The following is a 16,458-nucleotide window of genomic DNA, read 5'->3' on the forward strand; positions in this document are numbered from 1 at the left end:
TCTGAAAAAAAAAATTTGTATGGATTTTCCAGATCATGGGGGCACCTCACCTCTAACCCCTGTGATGTGGAAGGGATAATTGTAACTTGAAGGTAGAGCTAATAGGATATGTGAAGGGTTGGATGTGGATGTGAAAGAGGAATCTAGGATGACTTCAAAGCTTTTAGACAGAGTAACCAAAAGAATGGAATTTCCATCAGAAGACTGTGGAAAGAGCAGATTTGAGTTGGAGGATAAGGGAATCAGGAGTTTGGTTATGGATACGTTATGTTTTAGGTGTTTATTAGGCATCCTGTTGGGAGGCTGATTAGGCAGTTGGATGTAGGAGTACGGAGTTCAGGCAAGTGGTCTGCGTTGATGCTCTGTACTTGGGGGTCATCAGTGCACTGATAATATTTAAAGCCACGGGACTGCATGAAATAACCTAGCGGTTTCTGGAGCTCTTGGCACTGGGGGGACATATTCTTAGCTGTTCAGTGCTGTTATGTGCACTACAGACATTTAGCATCCCACCAGCTATTTCAAAAGCCAAACACTTCTTCAACTCATACAGGTTTCAAAATGGCCGCAAGTAGAGAATTACCATCCCTGATTGAGAGCAACTGGTATAAACAACAGGTACCTGCGGAGAAGAGCTGTGGATCCTGAGTCAACTATTTATTGTCTGGGGGGTTAGGAGGAACACATAGAGAAGACTGAAAAGGTATGGAGGGTGCTGCACGAGGAGAACCAAGAGAGAGAGCAGTGTTTGGGAAGCCAGGTTAAAAAAGTATGTCAAAAAGAGGAAATAAGCAACCTTGTCAAATGTCAAACAAATCAAGAAAGATAAAAACTGAGAACTGAGTTGGGCAATGTAGAAGTCATCAGTGACCCTAAAACTACATTTAGCGGAGAATTGGGGATAAAATCTTAACTGGAATGGGTTCAGAGAAAGAAAAGAAGTGGAAACAGTCAATATAGGCATATCTTTCAAGGAGTTTTGCTCTAAAGGGGGACAGAGAAATGGTAAGAAGCTGAAGGATAAAACGAAATGCTTAGTGAAAGATGCAACTCATAGAACAATACGTACAACATGATTCTATTTATATCAAGTTAAAAAACATACAAAACAACAATATACTATAGGAATATATTCACGTGTACTAAAATTACGACTAACGGATGATAAATAAAAAATTCAGAATAGTAGCTACTCTTGGAGAAGAGGAAAGATACATAATTGGAAGGAGCTTCAAAATTATTGGTAATATTCTTTCCTTAAGCTGGGTGATATTTACCCTGATGTGCAGAATCAAAATATGGGAACCTTCTAGCCAAATTTTAAAAAGTGGTCCTCTTACCTTAGTTGATATGAAAGGAAGAGAAGTGAAGCAGAGAGGTATTTTCTGGATGCATGTGGCCTCACCTTTCCTTGTGGACTATCATACACCATTTACCTGAGGCACTGCTGTCCTTATTAAAATGAAACATGATTAGTCCTGTCTGCAGGCAAAACTGCCCCGTGGTCTGGAATCTTTTGGATTCTGCTTTCCAAATCCAAACTTCACTTCTCCCAAAGTCCAATTCTTTTTTTTTTTTTTTTTTAACTTTTTTTTATTGTATAGCATAACATATATTCAAAACAAAGAAATAAAAAAGCAATAGTTTTTCAAAGCACTATTCAACAAGTGGTTACAGGACAGATCCCAGAGTTTGTCATGGGCTGCCATACAATCCACTCATATTTTTCCTTCTAGCTGCTCCAGAATATAGGAGGCTAGAGGGCTTAAATACCTTTGTATTGTCACAATCGACTTTCTTCCCTTTTTTTTTTTTTTTGTGAAAAACAACACATATACAAAAAGGCTATAAATTTCAAAGCACGGCACCACAATTAGTTGCAGAACATATTTCAGACTTTGACATGGGTTACAATTTCACAATTTTAGGTTTTTACTCCTAGCTGCTCTAAAATACTGGAGGCCAAAGTCTAATTCTTTTATAAAGCCTCCCCTCACCCCCTCCCTGACCTCCTCTCTCCAGTGATCCACCACAATATTTACAGTTTTCACCACACCTTTTATAACTTCATAATAGCTGTTCTTCTGTTACTTTCAGTTTTCGCTTACATCTAGCAGTTTCTACATTTTACACAATACTTAAGCAGTTACAAATACAGACTGGTGGTTTCTGAGTCTACACATAGGGAGAGAAGTTTGAAGAAGAAAAGATAAAAAAGAAATGGCAAAAAAAATACTGAGGTCCACCCCAATCAAGATGGTGGAGTGAAGAGATATGAACGAAGCTGATCTGGATAGGACTAAGGTAAATCAGAATACTAGGTAAAGGATGATATGGTCCATATTTTAAAACATCAAGTTCTGTGTGAGACCAAAGGGAGAGATTTTTCATTTGGTGCAAAATTTATACTTTGGGTATAAAATGTAGTGCATTACCTAACTTAACTTGTATGGTCAGTTTAGTTGAACACCGTAAACACATGGAATCTTGATTAGGGCATGAGATCTTGTTGGTTTGAACAGGTTAGTGTGATGCCCTTATACACCCCAGAGTAATGTGGGCAGAGAATAAAAAAGTATTTGCAAAATTCCCTTGGAGGGACTGGAGAGAAAGGAGGAAATATTAACTTCCCCAATTGGGGAATTCCTGATATTCTCGCAAGCAGTGGGAACAACCAATTCAATAGGCTGAGTCCTTGATTTTGCAGTTTGCCCCTGTGAAACTTATTCCTACCAAGGAGAAGCTAAGCTTACTTATAATTATGCCTAAGAGTCACCCCTCAAAAACCTCTTTTGTTGCTCAGATGTGATTTCTCTCTCTCTAAGCCAAGTCAGCAGGTGAACTCACTGCCTTCCCCACTACGTAGGACATGACTCCCAGGGGTGTTAATCTCCCTGGAGACTTGGGATACAACTCCCAGGATGAACTGGGACCCAGCATCATGGGATTAAGAAAGCCTTCTTGACTAAAAGGGGGAAGAAACAAATGAGACGAAATGAAGTTTCAGTGGCTGGAAGATTTCAAAGAGAGTTGAGAGGTTATCCTGGAGGTTATTCTTATGCATTATATAGATATCCCTTTTTAATTTATGGTGTATTGAAGTGGCTAGAGAAAGTACCTGAAACTGCTAAGCTGTGTTCCAGTAGTCTTGATTCTTGAAGATGATTGTATAACGAAATAGCTTTTACAATGTGACCGTGTGATTGTGAAAACCTTGTCTGATGAGTAAAAAATAAGGATAAAAAATAAATAATAGGGAGGGATAAAGGGCAAAAAAATTGAGTAGATTGAAATACTTGTGGTTAATGAGAGGGAGGGGTATGGAACATTGGATGTATGAGCTTTTTCTTCTTTCTTTTTCTATCTTTTTCTGGAGTGACACAGAGGCTCTGAAAATGATCATCGTGATGAATACACAACTATGTGATGATACTGTGAGCTACTGATGGTATACCATGTATGGACTGTATGTGTGTGACGACTTCTCAATTAAAATATTAAAAAAAAAAATGGCAGAGTGAAATGCTCCAGGCTCCGTTCTCCACTGTAGTTTTGAACAACCAGCAAGAAGAGGCAGAAACATCTTTCTAAATGTTGCAGAAAACAGTTAAGGATTGCAGTAACAGGACAAGCACTGAATCAAGAAAAAGGCCACTGAGCAGTAGTAGGATCTTGTAGCTCCCTAGCTGACCCCTCTTCCATCCGCTCACTGACTCTGCCCGTATTCCCAGTGTGGATCCCTGGTCCTGCTTCCAGAGGGGGCAGAGAACCCTTTGGCACATACTGGGAGCATATATATCTGATCCATTGTGTGGTGGTGGCCTGAGGGACTTGCAATCCTAGAGCTTGCCCTGCATGTAGATGGGCTCACAGCGTTCTTCTGAAGAACACTGTGGGAAAGCAGTCAGGTCATGCTGCCTGGGGGGCAAGGATTGCTGGCTGTAGAGCTGTGAGGAAACTATTTCCTAGGGAAGAGAGCACATTTCTATCTGTGTAAATAGGGGAATTCCTGGGGCCACTCACACATGCCCAAGTCAAGAGGCATGCAGAGAAAGGACTGGGGAGGGCTGTATACTTTCGCCTGAAGCTACTCTCCAAACAAATTGTATGGATAAGCCCTGAAGGAGAGCAGTACACAGTTCAATCTTCATACTCTGGGAAAGGTGTTTTCTTTATTCCTTCTTCTTCTCTCCCTCACTCCCTCACTTTTTTTTTTTTTTTTGGTTAGTGTCCAGCACTTAGGGAAAGCTCTTGTCATAACGCTAGCTGGATACAAGCTTAAGGAATATTAGAATATTTTAATGAATATTTTAAATAAAATATTAAAAGATTCCAAAAACATACAAAGAAATAGGAAGTGATAGCACAGGCAAAGGAGAAGATTAAAGCATTAGAAACCATCGATGAAAAGGGTCAGACCTGGGGCACAAATGTTAACATAGCTTGTATGATTCCATTAATAAAATTATTCTGGAAAGATTAAATACAGACATTAAACAGATCAGTGTTTCCAGGAGCTGGGGTGAGGAAGAGGCTCAATACAAAGAAGTGTGAGGGGATATTTTGGGTCTGATTATGGTGATGGTATACAACTGTATGCATTTGTCAATTTACAGAACTGTACATTAAAAAGGGTTTTTTACTATATGCAAATTATATCTTAATAAAACAAACAAAAACCAAACAGTACCACAATGCTGAAGTATGGTCCTAGAGCCCTTTGCTCAGTTAGTTTTTTAATTGCTGGATGATAGAGACATCCTAGGGGAGAGCCAGAGTCAGAGGAGAGGGAACTCTGGGGCCTTAGCCCAATAACTATTAACCAACTTTTATGGAAATAATTCAACAATGTCAATAATTTAGTGGCTGGTATAGCTGGACTAGTGCAAAAAAGCTGCATAGCAGCCTGTCAACTGTTGTCCATGTTTCTATGAAGCATCGCTTTCTTGACATTTTTCTTTAATTTTCTGCTTTACCTTTATCCCTTTATCCTTGAAATCTCTGTTGACTACATGTGATCAAATAAATATGAGAGAGAGTCTGTAGGTAGCAAGTTTTTGGCTTTGTATAAGTATTTCTGTGAGTTAGAATGATATCACTCTTATGGACCATTTTGCGGTGATGAGGAAATAATCTAAATTTTACTCTGTAACTGCTGCTAATTTCCTAATAAGGAGATGATCATATTCAAATGCTATTATACAGTGTGGTCATTATACGGTGTGGTCACCAAGTCTGAAAACATAGGCAAACACATATAAATGTTTTTTGATAACATACTAAAATGCACAGTAAAATAATATTATCTGTTTCCAGATTTTGTAGCCACATAATTACATGAGAAATTTAAGCGAAATATTAAAATGAAAAACATAGGGTGAAAAGCCAGCAAGTCCTCTCTGAATATTTACTTCACAATGTCATTGCCATAACAGCTGCTTCTAAACCCAATTGCAGAACTCTACGTGAACACCTGTACAAGGAATTTAACAATAAAGAGTGACAAACAAAGATTCAAAAAACCGAAAGATTATTTCAGATTTTTCCTAACGCTTTCCTTGTTTCCAATAATTAAAAAGACAGGTGTCTGTTTACACAATTGTACAGGCTCATGTTAATAAGTAAGTGCAACCTCATTGTATATAAAGCCTCATTTCCCTGTGACAATTCTTTCAGCAGAAGTTCCTACTTTTCACCACTGGATATAAGAAGTTAATTAAGTTCATTTTAAGATCACATTTATTGAATGCCTTCTCTGCTTAACACTGTAGAAGGAGCTGCAGCTATGTAAAAGCAGTCCACAAGGGAGAAATTCACATGACTTAGGAACCTTTCTGCTGGCCCATGACCAGCCCTGCTGGATCTGCATCAGAGACGGAATGTCTATTCCTCCCATATGAAATGATGCAGGAACAAGAAAAGTATTTTCAGTCTCTGCTCTCAAGGAGCTATTACAGGGGACCAAATAAACACACAGACCTGACACCGGGCAAAAAAGAAGAGGGAAGCAGTATACATAGCAGTACCAAGGTCAAGAGTATGCACAATGAAGCACACAATACTCTACCACCTCCTAGCCTTGTGACCTTGGGAAATTTACTCATTATCTCTGAGCTTCAATTTCTTTATTTCTAAAATGGGGATATCACAAGGGATGCTGGGGAGATTATGTGGAATAATACAGATAAATCAACTAGTACACTATCTGACACATGATAAGGTTAAAAGCAATGTTTATTAGCTGTGCTTTTTTTTTTTATTATTGCTATAAACTAAGATTGGATTGATGATATTCCAGGGATAGGGAAAACACAAGGATGAATTCAACTCTGAGAAATGCACAGGACACATGTAAATAAATACTTCCCACTGGCTAGAGTATAAGGTACATGGAAGAGAACGGCAAGTGGAGATAAGGTTGGAAAGCTACTTGCCTTGAAAAGCTAGTGTCACTAACCTAAATAAGAATCAATAAGGAAGTGAAATGTCAGTAAGGAGGGACAGAAGCCCCATGATAGGCTTCAGTTCACAATGAAACGAAATAATTGTTAGCTGGCAATCACTAAGTCTAGATGTCTTTGATATTTATAACATTATTTTAGATAAATGCCTAGGGGTTACAAAAAGATTTCAATACTCAGGTGAGTTATTAAAATAAATTGAAATCTATTATAAATGTTAATACCTTTGGTTAGCTATATGGATAATTTATAACAATTATCATAAAATTTCCTTTCAACTCAATGTTTTCAGAGCTGCCATTTGACACATAGCTCCAAACAAGCAAAATGAATAGTGACATCATTTTACCACTGGGATTATGTCCCACGCATATATGATAGCAAACTAATTCATATGCATTTTCATACTCACTATTGCATCTAACAATGTATTAAAAGATTCAGCTTACCAAAAGTACCTGAACATCTTTTATCCTTCAGAAAAAACACTATGTCATCCACATGGTCATAATTGTGGGAGTTACTACCAGATTTATTCTTTTCCTTTTTAGCAAAAAAAAAAAAAGTTGATTTTTTTCCCCTTAGCTAAAAGTAAAGGGAAGGAAGAGGGAAGAAGAGGATATTCTATCTCCGAATGTGTTTATTTTGCCTTCATTCTTCAAAGATATTTTTGCTGGATATATAATTCCGGGTTGACCATTATTTTCTTTAACACTTTAAAGCTAATGTTTCACTGTCTTCTGGACTTCAAAATTTCTGACGAAAAGACAATAATCTTTTCAATCTGTTGTGTTCCCCAGAAAAGCCATGTCCTTTAATTCTCATTCAATATGGCTGAGTGAGATCTTTTTTATTGTTTCCAAGGAAATGTGATCCACCCAATTGCTGGTTTCCATGGATATGTCTCCACCCATTCAAGGTGGAGTTGCTTACTGGAGCCCTTTAAGAGGGAATCATTTTGGAAAAAGCTCAGTGCCCACAGAGCCCGCATAGCCAGAGACCTTTGGAGATGCAGAAGGAAAACGCCTCCAAGGAAGCCTTATAAAATGAGGAGAGTAAGATAACAGACTTCGCCATGTGCCCTCCCAGATGTGAGAGAAACCCTGAACCTCATCAGCCCTTTCTTTGGAGTTAAAGGCATCTTTCTCTGAATGCTTTAATTTGGACATTTTCATAGCCTTAGAGCTGTAAACTTGCAACTTGCAATAGCTTTCTTAAAAGCCTTTCCATTTCTGGTATATTGCATCCTAGCAGCTTACAAACTAAAACTCTTGGTATGTAATATACCATTTTTCTCTGGTTACTTTCAAGATTTTATTTTAACCTTTGATTTTCAGCAGCTTTTCCTAGGCATGGCTTTCTTTGTAATTATACTGCTTGGAGTTGACTGAGTTTCTTAAAAATGTAAACTTAGGTCTTTCATCAAATTTGGGAAAATTTCAGATATCCTTTCAAAAAATTTTCGTTGCTGTTTTTGCCTTATTCTCTCTCTATTCTCCTTCTGAATTGCCAATTACATTTATATTAAGCTTTAAAAATTGTCCCATAGAACCCTGATACTGCCTTCACTTTTGTTTTCCATCTTTTTCTGTGTTCTTCAGATTGGATCATTTCCATTGATTAATCTATAGGCTCACTAACTTTTCCCTCTTATACCTATTTTGCCTTAAGCTCATTAAGATAGTTTTCTTAGTTCAGATATTGCACTTTTCAATTCTACAGATTTCCATTTGTTTCTTTTTCATAGTTTATATTTTCCTGCTCTTTTCATTCATTGTAAAGCAAATCTGTTTTCCATACCTCATTCAGAATAGTTATTACAGCTGCATTAAAACTCCTGTCTGTCAATTCCAACATTTGGCCATCTTAGATTGGTCTCTGCTAACAATCTTTTCCTATGAGAATGGGTCACATTTTCCTGGCTCTTTGCATGTAATATAATTTGGATTGAATCCTGGATATTGTAAAATTATATTGTGGAAACTCTGAATTCTGTCATGCTCCTCTAACACTTCTTTAGAGTGTTGATATTTTTGTTTTAGCAAGCAACTAATGTCACTGGAGTCAAATTGTAAACTCTGTCTCTGGAGCAGCAGCTCAAATTGTGCTTCAGTTCCCTTATCAGTAGCTAGGCTGCTTTGCGCCTGATCCATGCAAATGCAGGTATCCAATACTGGAGTGTGTAGGCAGCTCCATTTAAAATGGCCTGTAATCTAAAAGGTAATTTTAGTCTATTGGTTTAATTCAGAATTCATGTAAAGAATTCTGTTAACCTTGAGTGCTTATATTAGGAAGTCACTGGAAGGTCATTTAATCAATTTGCACCAAAATCCAGCTATAATTGCTTATTTACACAAGAAAAAGCAAAGCAGTGGCTTGGTTTTCTTTTTCTCATACACACAACAGGAAAAATTCTGTTATGGGAATACTTTACCATTAAGTTATTCCAAGTGAGCAAATAATCAATTACCACTCTCTAAAATTCTAACGTGGGAACGGTGTATAAGAATGTGAAGACAATAAAATACCTAGGAATAAATTTAACCAAAGAGACAAAAAACCTATATAAAGAAAACTACAAAAAACTGTTAAAAGAAATCACAGAAGACCTAAATAGATGGAAGGGCATACCGTGTTCATGGATTGGAAGACTAAATATAGTTAAGATGTCAATCCTACCTAAATTGATTTACAGATTCAATGCAATACCAATCAAAATCCCAACAACTTATTTTTCAGAAATAGAAAAACCAATAAGCAAATTTATCTGGAAGGGCAGGGTGCCCCGAATTGCTAAAAACATCTTGAGGAAAAAAAAACGAAGCTGGAGGTCTCGCGCTGCCTGACTTTAAGGCATACTATGAAGCCACAGTGGTCAAAACAGCATGGTATTGGCATAAAGATAGATATATCGACCAATGGAATCGAATAGAGTGCTCAGATATAGACCCTCTCATCTATGGACATTTGATCTTTGATAAGGCAGTCAAGCCAACTCACCTGGGACAGAGCAGTCTCTTCAATAAATGGTGCCTAGAGAACTGGATATCCATATGCAAAAGAATGAAAAAAGACCCATCTCTCACACCCTATACAAAAGTTAACTCAAAATGGATCAAAGATCTAAACATTAGGTCTAAGACCATAAAACAGATAGAGGAAAATGTTGGGAGATATCTTATGGATCTTACAACTGGAGGTGGTTTTATGGACCTTAAACCTAAAGCAAGAACACTGAAGAAGGAAATAAATAAATGGGAGCTCCTCAAAATTAAACACTTTTGTGCATCAGAGAACTTCATCAAGAAAGTAGAAAGACAGCCTACACAATGGGAGACAATATTTGGAAACGACATATCAGATAAAGGTCTAGTATCCAGAATTTATAAAGAGATTATTCAACTCAACAACAAAAAGACAGCCAACCCAATCACAAAATGGGAAAAAGACTTAAACAGACACCTACCAGAAGAAGAAATACGGATGGCCAAGAGGCACATGAAGAGATGCTCAATGTCCCTGGCCATTAGAGAAATGCAAATCAAAACCACAATGAGATATCATCTCACACCCACCAGAATGGCCATTATCAACAAAACAGAAAATGACAAGTGCTGGAGAGGATGCGGAGAAAGAGGCACACTTATCCACTGTTGGTGGGAATGTCAAAGGGTGCAACCACTGTGGAAGGCAGTTTGGCGGTTCCTCAAAAAGCTGAATATAGAATTGCCATACGACCCAGCAATACCATTGCTAGGTATCTACTCAAAGGACTTAAGGGCAAAGACACAAACGGACATTTGCACACCAATGTTTATAGCAGCGTTGTTTGCAATTGCAAAGAGATGGAAACAGCCAAAATCTCCATCAACAGAAGAGTGGCTAAACAAACTGTGGTATATACATACGATGGAATATTATGCAGCTTTGAGACAAGATAAACTTATGAACCATGTAATAACATGGATGGACCTAGAGAATATTATGCTGAGTGAATCCAGCCAAAAACTAAAGGACAAATACTGTATGGTCCCACTGATGTGAACAGACATTCGAGAATAAACTTGAAATATGTCATTGGTAACAGAGTTCAGCAGGAGTTAGAAACAGGGTAAGACAATGGGTAATTGAAGCTGAAGGGATACAGACTGTGCATCAGGACTAGATACAAAAACTCAAAAATGGACAGCACAATAATACCTAATTGTAAAGTAATCATGTTAAAATACTGAATGAAGCTGCATCTGAGCTATAGGGTTTTTTTTGTTTTTGTTTGCTTGTTGGTTTGTTTGTTGTTGTTGTTTTTTACTATTACTACTACTTTTATTTCTTTTCTTTATATTAACATTTTATATCTTTTTCTGTTGTGTTGCTAGTTCCTCTAAACCGATGCAAATGTACTAAGAAACAATGATCATGCATCTATGTGATGATGTTAAGAATTAATGAGTGCATATGTAGAATGGTATGATTTCTAAATGTTGTGTTAATTTCTTTTTTTTTTTTTTCCGTTAATAAAAAATAAAAATAAAAAAAATAAAAAAAAAAAAAAAAAAAAAAAAAAGAATGTGAAGACATTTACTCCTGTAGTAACAAGAAAAATCCTGACAAAATAAAAATCACACTTTTCTACGGAGCTAGTGAAAGGCAGTGCATAGCCAGGCTCCCATATGGCTCCCAATGGTCTTTCTCTCCTGGGTTTATACCTTTACATGGGTGCCCTCTCACACTCAACAGGGTTGGTCTGTGGAATCAATAGCATATAGCAGACATGATGGTGGGTGAATTAGGTCATAAAAGACAGTTCCATGTTCTAAATTTCCATAGTTATCATCATTCTACCTCTCTTGGGATATTTATCATTTGTATTACAGCTGTCCTTCTATATCAGGATAAAAATTAAAATTATTTTTGTCTTTCCTACAATGCCTAGCACAGTGCTTACTTCCTAGTTAATAGTTTTAATAATTGTTTGAGAAATAGTCATCAATTTGATAAATTTGAGCCAACCCTAATTTGTCCTTTGTTCACATTTTATGAATACCAAGGATAATTGTATGCAGCATAAGTTATTTGCTATTTTTATATCCTTTATACCTCACTCTAACTCTATTCTTCTTCTGGGATATGAATTTTATATAACTATATCAGATTTTTTAATATTGTTCTGCAGGCCCCTGAAACTGTGTATAATTTGCTCTGTTGTTGCTCAAATTCTCTCAGATTATTTATTTATTTATTTTTGCATAGGTTGGCACTGGGAATTGAACTCGGGTCTCTGGTAAGGCAGGCGAGAACTCTGCTTGTTGAGCCACCCTCGGATTATTAATCTGAAAATGATACTGCAACTTTTTCAGAGATAGGACAATACAGCAGAATGTATTGATCCTTCATCTGGGCTGGAAATCACAGCTATAGCAGTGGAGGAGAAGTGAGCTGGTACTATCCAATACCTACCAAATAAAAAATTAAATAGCATGGTAGCTCCTTTCATTCTTCAGATCTCAGATTAAATATCATCTCCTCAAAGAGAACTATTACCAAGTTTGTTCAATTAATTTTTTGGTACCCTGACTACTCTATAAGATCCCTGAGGGCAGATACTACATTCTTTGTTCATCACTGTGTGGGCATTGTCCAGCATAATGCTACACAGAGCAGTTACTCAATATATACATATCGAATGAACAACTGAACCAAGATCCTTGCTCAGAATAAGAAATGCTTTTACTAGGCCTCAAATCCCTTATGCCCTTGACATTAGATTTACTTTGTAACCTTGTTCTGTCCCTTATCTCTCTTTTTCCCTAGGCTGAGGCAGTAGCACCATCACTAGGATTTGGAACAGAACAGTCCCTTTCACATACTCATTGGGTAAAAGGGATAGAAGGAGACTCTTATTTCTATTGCCAAGACTTTAGCAGTCACCATCCATTAGAATTCTGAGTATATTTTGCCACGGAAATATTCTAAGTATAATTTTTTAGTGCAAAATGGGTTAAATGACTTTTCATGAGCTAGCTTAGGAATATAACCACCAGAACAAAATTTCTATCAGAAATGCATTCTGAGGTATAAGTTAAGCCAATAGACTAAAAATAACTTTTGTATCACAGTCTATACCCAAAGAACTACTAATATAAAAACTGGTTGTTTGATGATACTGTCCTTTTAATAACAATAATTTTATTTAGTTATAAAAATTTAATAATAATTTTATTTATTTTTAAATAATAATTTTATTTATCTTATTACTGCTAACAAAAGAAGACCTTAACAATAATAAAAAATGTAGACTATTATGTAATTATTTTTCTTCAATATTTTTTTTCTCAAAGATTTAGAGTGCTCATAAAATTCACTGCCACTGTTATCTGACATAAAGTCTATTCAATACAAAAAGTATTTTCTGGCAATCAAAAACATACATGGGGGGGGCCGCGGTGGCTCAGCGGGCAAAGTGCTTGCCTGCCATGCCGGAGGACCTCGGTTCGATTCCTGGCCCCAGCCCATGTAAAAAACAAGCAAACAAACAAAATACAATAAAACAAGAAAATGTTTAAAGATGTTTCCCTTTCTTCCTTCCTTCCATCCTTCCTTCCTTCTCTCTGTCTTTCCTTCCCTTCCTCCCTCTCTCTTTAAAAAAAAAAAAAAAAAAAAAAAAAAAAAACATACATGATTCAACATCAAAACAGAAGGCTCTTTATTTTAAATAAATGTACTTCTTCTGTGTGGTAGGGAATTAAATAACATTTCAGTGCCATCTTGGAAGATTTTGGTATGGGAAAAACTGCCTTCAACTTTGGAGCACGCTTACATCATTCCGTGTACCATGGTGACGAGGACACCTTTATTCAGCACTTGGAAAAATGTGGCTAGATTCTAGACCCTTCTTGAGACTAATTACTGTGTAGTATCACAGCTGTGACACAATCATCTGGAGAGAAATCACTGAGCTATAAACACCACCGCATATTCTATTATTTCTGTGCTCACAAGAAGGTTTTAGAATACTCCTCTGGACTTGGATGTCATCAGCCTACTTCCAACACAGACATTGAACTCATCTAGAGCTCTTCTAAGAAAAAATTGTATAATTTTTCCTGAGGGAAAGCCACTGCTCCTAGGATTGCCCTCTCTGGAGCAATCACTGCACACTGATCATCCCCTGGAGTCAGGTCAACAGGGGACTGGCCTTCCTGTATACATTAGCTACCGTCATTACCTTTCTTGCCAGAACTACATATAATGTGAGCCAGTCTATGCTAGATGTTGGGACTTAGAAGAAGAAGGTCAAGCGTGCTGGTTAAGTAGCTTAAAAGTAGTTGAAGGACCTCTGGTCTACTTAAGTTGGGAAAGTATGACCAGTCAAAAGCAGGTCCTGGTAGTTGAGTGGCTCTATCTTAATCCCAGACCCCTATGGGAACTAATTTTAAGTGGTTCTATTCCACTGTGGTAGAAGGAGAAGCCATCTTCTAAAAACCTGAATGACAAGAAAAGATTATTACTGTTCTGAAAATTAAAACATATCATTTCCCATTAACTGAAGTACCTGTTTTGATTTCTAGAATCATGATTTGATAAGAGGGACTATCTTTTTTTGGTTTCTAAATATTTCCAATTGGTAAAGTCTTAGATGCTAGGCCTGCTACTGTAGTAAAACTATCATTTTTGTGGAAGGCAGAGGAAGAACAGCTTCTAAACTAATGCCTACTCCTCCAATTTCTATGACTGATGCCGCTGAGTTTATAATGGTACACACAGTCATTTTCTTTTGACTGAAAATAATAAACAACTTACTAACTGAACCCATGGTTCACTAATTGAACCCAAAATGCAGTATTCTAAACTGCTTGCCCAATGATGTCATCATCTATCCTTAGTTCTGAAGAATATTTGGTTTAGAATATTTAGGCTGAAGAAAAAAATGAACAGAATTATCAAAAGTAGATCATAAGTTTCCGAGTCGTATCAGAAACAAAAAATAAAATGGAAACATAACAGCAAAAGAGTTGAGCTACAGTATAGAGTATGAAATCGGCCTTACCCACTGCACCCGATGACTTTATTGTATAGATAGGATGGCAAGCCTTTCAGGTGAACATTGTTATCCACATACACATACTGAAGTTCTCGGGATCGACCTAAATCTGGGTTAGAAAGAAAAGTGCTGTCATTCCTATAAATAAGCACCAATATAATTTGAAATGTAAAATTTCAGAAACAATATTAGAAATAGTCAAAATTTCCTCTCTAGAAGAAAAATGAATATTTAACTATGACTGTAAAAATGAGATAACTGGGATTAGAATATTAGTAATTTCCTTCCTGTGTAAGAGTTCTATGATTTTTTTATAGGCAATTTCAATTTAAGAATAAAGTTTGTTTTAGATCACTTATTTGATTTTATATTTTAGAAAACAATTCTACACAAAATGATTACGTTCCCAGGTCAGCCTAAACAAGTCTAGATCTGCAGCTATATCAAGAGTTACTGTGTCTTGAGTTTCTGGTCAACCAGCATAGTACTGTAATGGCACTGGGTGTGAATCTCCCACAGAATCTCTGAACAACTAAAAACAAGTGTCAGAGCCATCTTACTCACAACCCCACAAAACAGTTTCTATAACTGGGTAAGTATCAAGTCACTAAAAAAAAAGATTTAAAAAATGATAGGAGAAGCTCTTGGTGGTGTTGGACCCCCACTTCTCTCAGGGCAATGTGGAGACAATTGGTGCTCTCATCGCGATTCACTGGCCCTGTTCCTGGGAAGGCAAAGTAATTCCTGTGCACATACTATGGTGCCTATACACCAAGGCCAATCTATTGGTGGCATATGAAAGACTTCATCATGAAACTCCTTTGTGGCTTGCCCTCCTAGAACTTGCCCAACAGTTAGAAGCAGCTTGAAGATAGCTAAAGCAGTCTAAGAAACAATTAAGTCAAAGTGGCCTGGGGACAAAGGATTATCTGCTTTAAGTCATAAACAGAACACTGAAGGAGGTGGGGGGGGGGGAATCTATCTCATAGAGAATATAGGGGGCATTTTAGTTTCTGTAAATTGGGGAAATTCCTAAGGCCACAAACAAACTTAAGCCCAGGACAAGATGCAGGCTCAGATCACACCAAGGATCCTGCAAATCACATTCACTGCTGATGATCCTTTTCACAGGTGGGCTCAACTCTGAAGGAGAGCAGCAGCCAAAGTAGAACCAACTTGCAAAGAGTGTGAAAGGTGTGTTTCTTTCATTTGTTTGTATGTTTTTGTTAACTTCTGGAACTGAAGTAAATGTCTGTCATACCACTAGCTATATACGAACTTAAGGAACAGACAGCTCAGGGATGAGATCCAAGAGTTAATACTATGAGGGTACAGTGTTCCTATTTGGAATAATGGAAATGTTTTGGTAATGGATGGTGGTGATGGAAGCATAACATTGTGAACATAATTAATAGCACTAAAATTTATGTCTGAATATGATTAAAAGTGGAAATGTTAGATTGCATATATAGTAACAGAATATAAATTTTTAAAAACATCCATGGAACTACATTACACAAACAGAGAACCCTAAGTTAAAACATGGACTTCAGTGATGTGCTATTGTTAATTGTTACAAATGTTCCACACCAGTGCAAGGTATTGATGGTGGGGTGGTATATGGGAATCCTGTATTTTACGCACGATTGTCCTATAAACCTACAACTTCTCTAATAAAAAAAAAAGCATTAAAAAAAGCATAAATTAAAAATTACAAGATAAAGAAACAAGAAATAATGACCCATCCAAAGAACCAAGAAGAAAATCTAGAAACCATAAATGAAAAAGAACAGACTTTAGACATACTGGACAAAGATTTTAAAAACACGATAACTAATAGGCTCAAGGAGATAAAGGAAGAGAGAAAGAACTAAAGAATAAAACAATGAATAAACCATGTGAGAATCTCAATAAAGAGATAGAAATTTTAAAAAGGAGCCAAACAGACAATGGTGG

General features: G+C 36.9%; 1 protein-coding gene across 11 annotated transcripts in view; it reads right to left on the minus strand.

Moving 5' to 3' along the window:
• The window catches only part of LRRC28 (leucine rich repeat containing 28), a 159,984-nt gene that overhangs the window by 41,945 nt on the left and 101,581 nt on the right, over positions 1-16,458 (minus strand). For all 11 annotated transcript variants that reach the window (XM_077124063.1, XM_077124066.1, XM_077124069.1 and 8 more), the window contains one exon: positions 14,509-14,611. In XM_077124063.1, the coding sequence (XP_076980178.1) occupies positions 14,509-14,611 (103 nt within the window). The remainder of the gene's footprint in view (positions 1-14,508; positions 14,612-16,458) is intronic.

The sequence above is a fragment of the Tamandua tetradactyla genome, chromosome 12, assembly GCF_023851605.1.
Source record: "Tamandua tetradactyla isolate mTamTet1 chromosome 12, mTamTet1.pri, whole genome shotgun sequence".
NCBI classification, from domain to species: domain Eukaryota; kingdom Metazoa; phylum Chordata; class Mammalia; order Pilosa; family Myrmecophagidae; genus Tamandua; species Tamandua tetradactyla.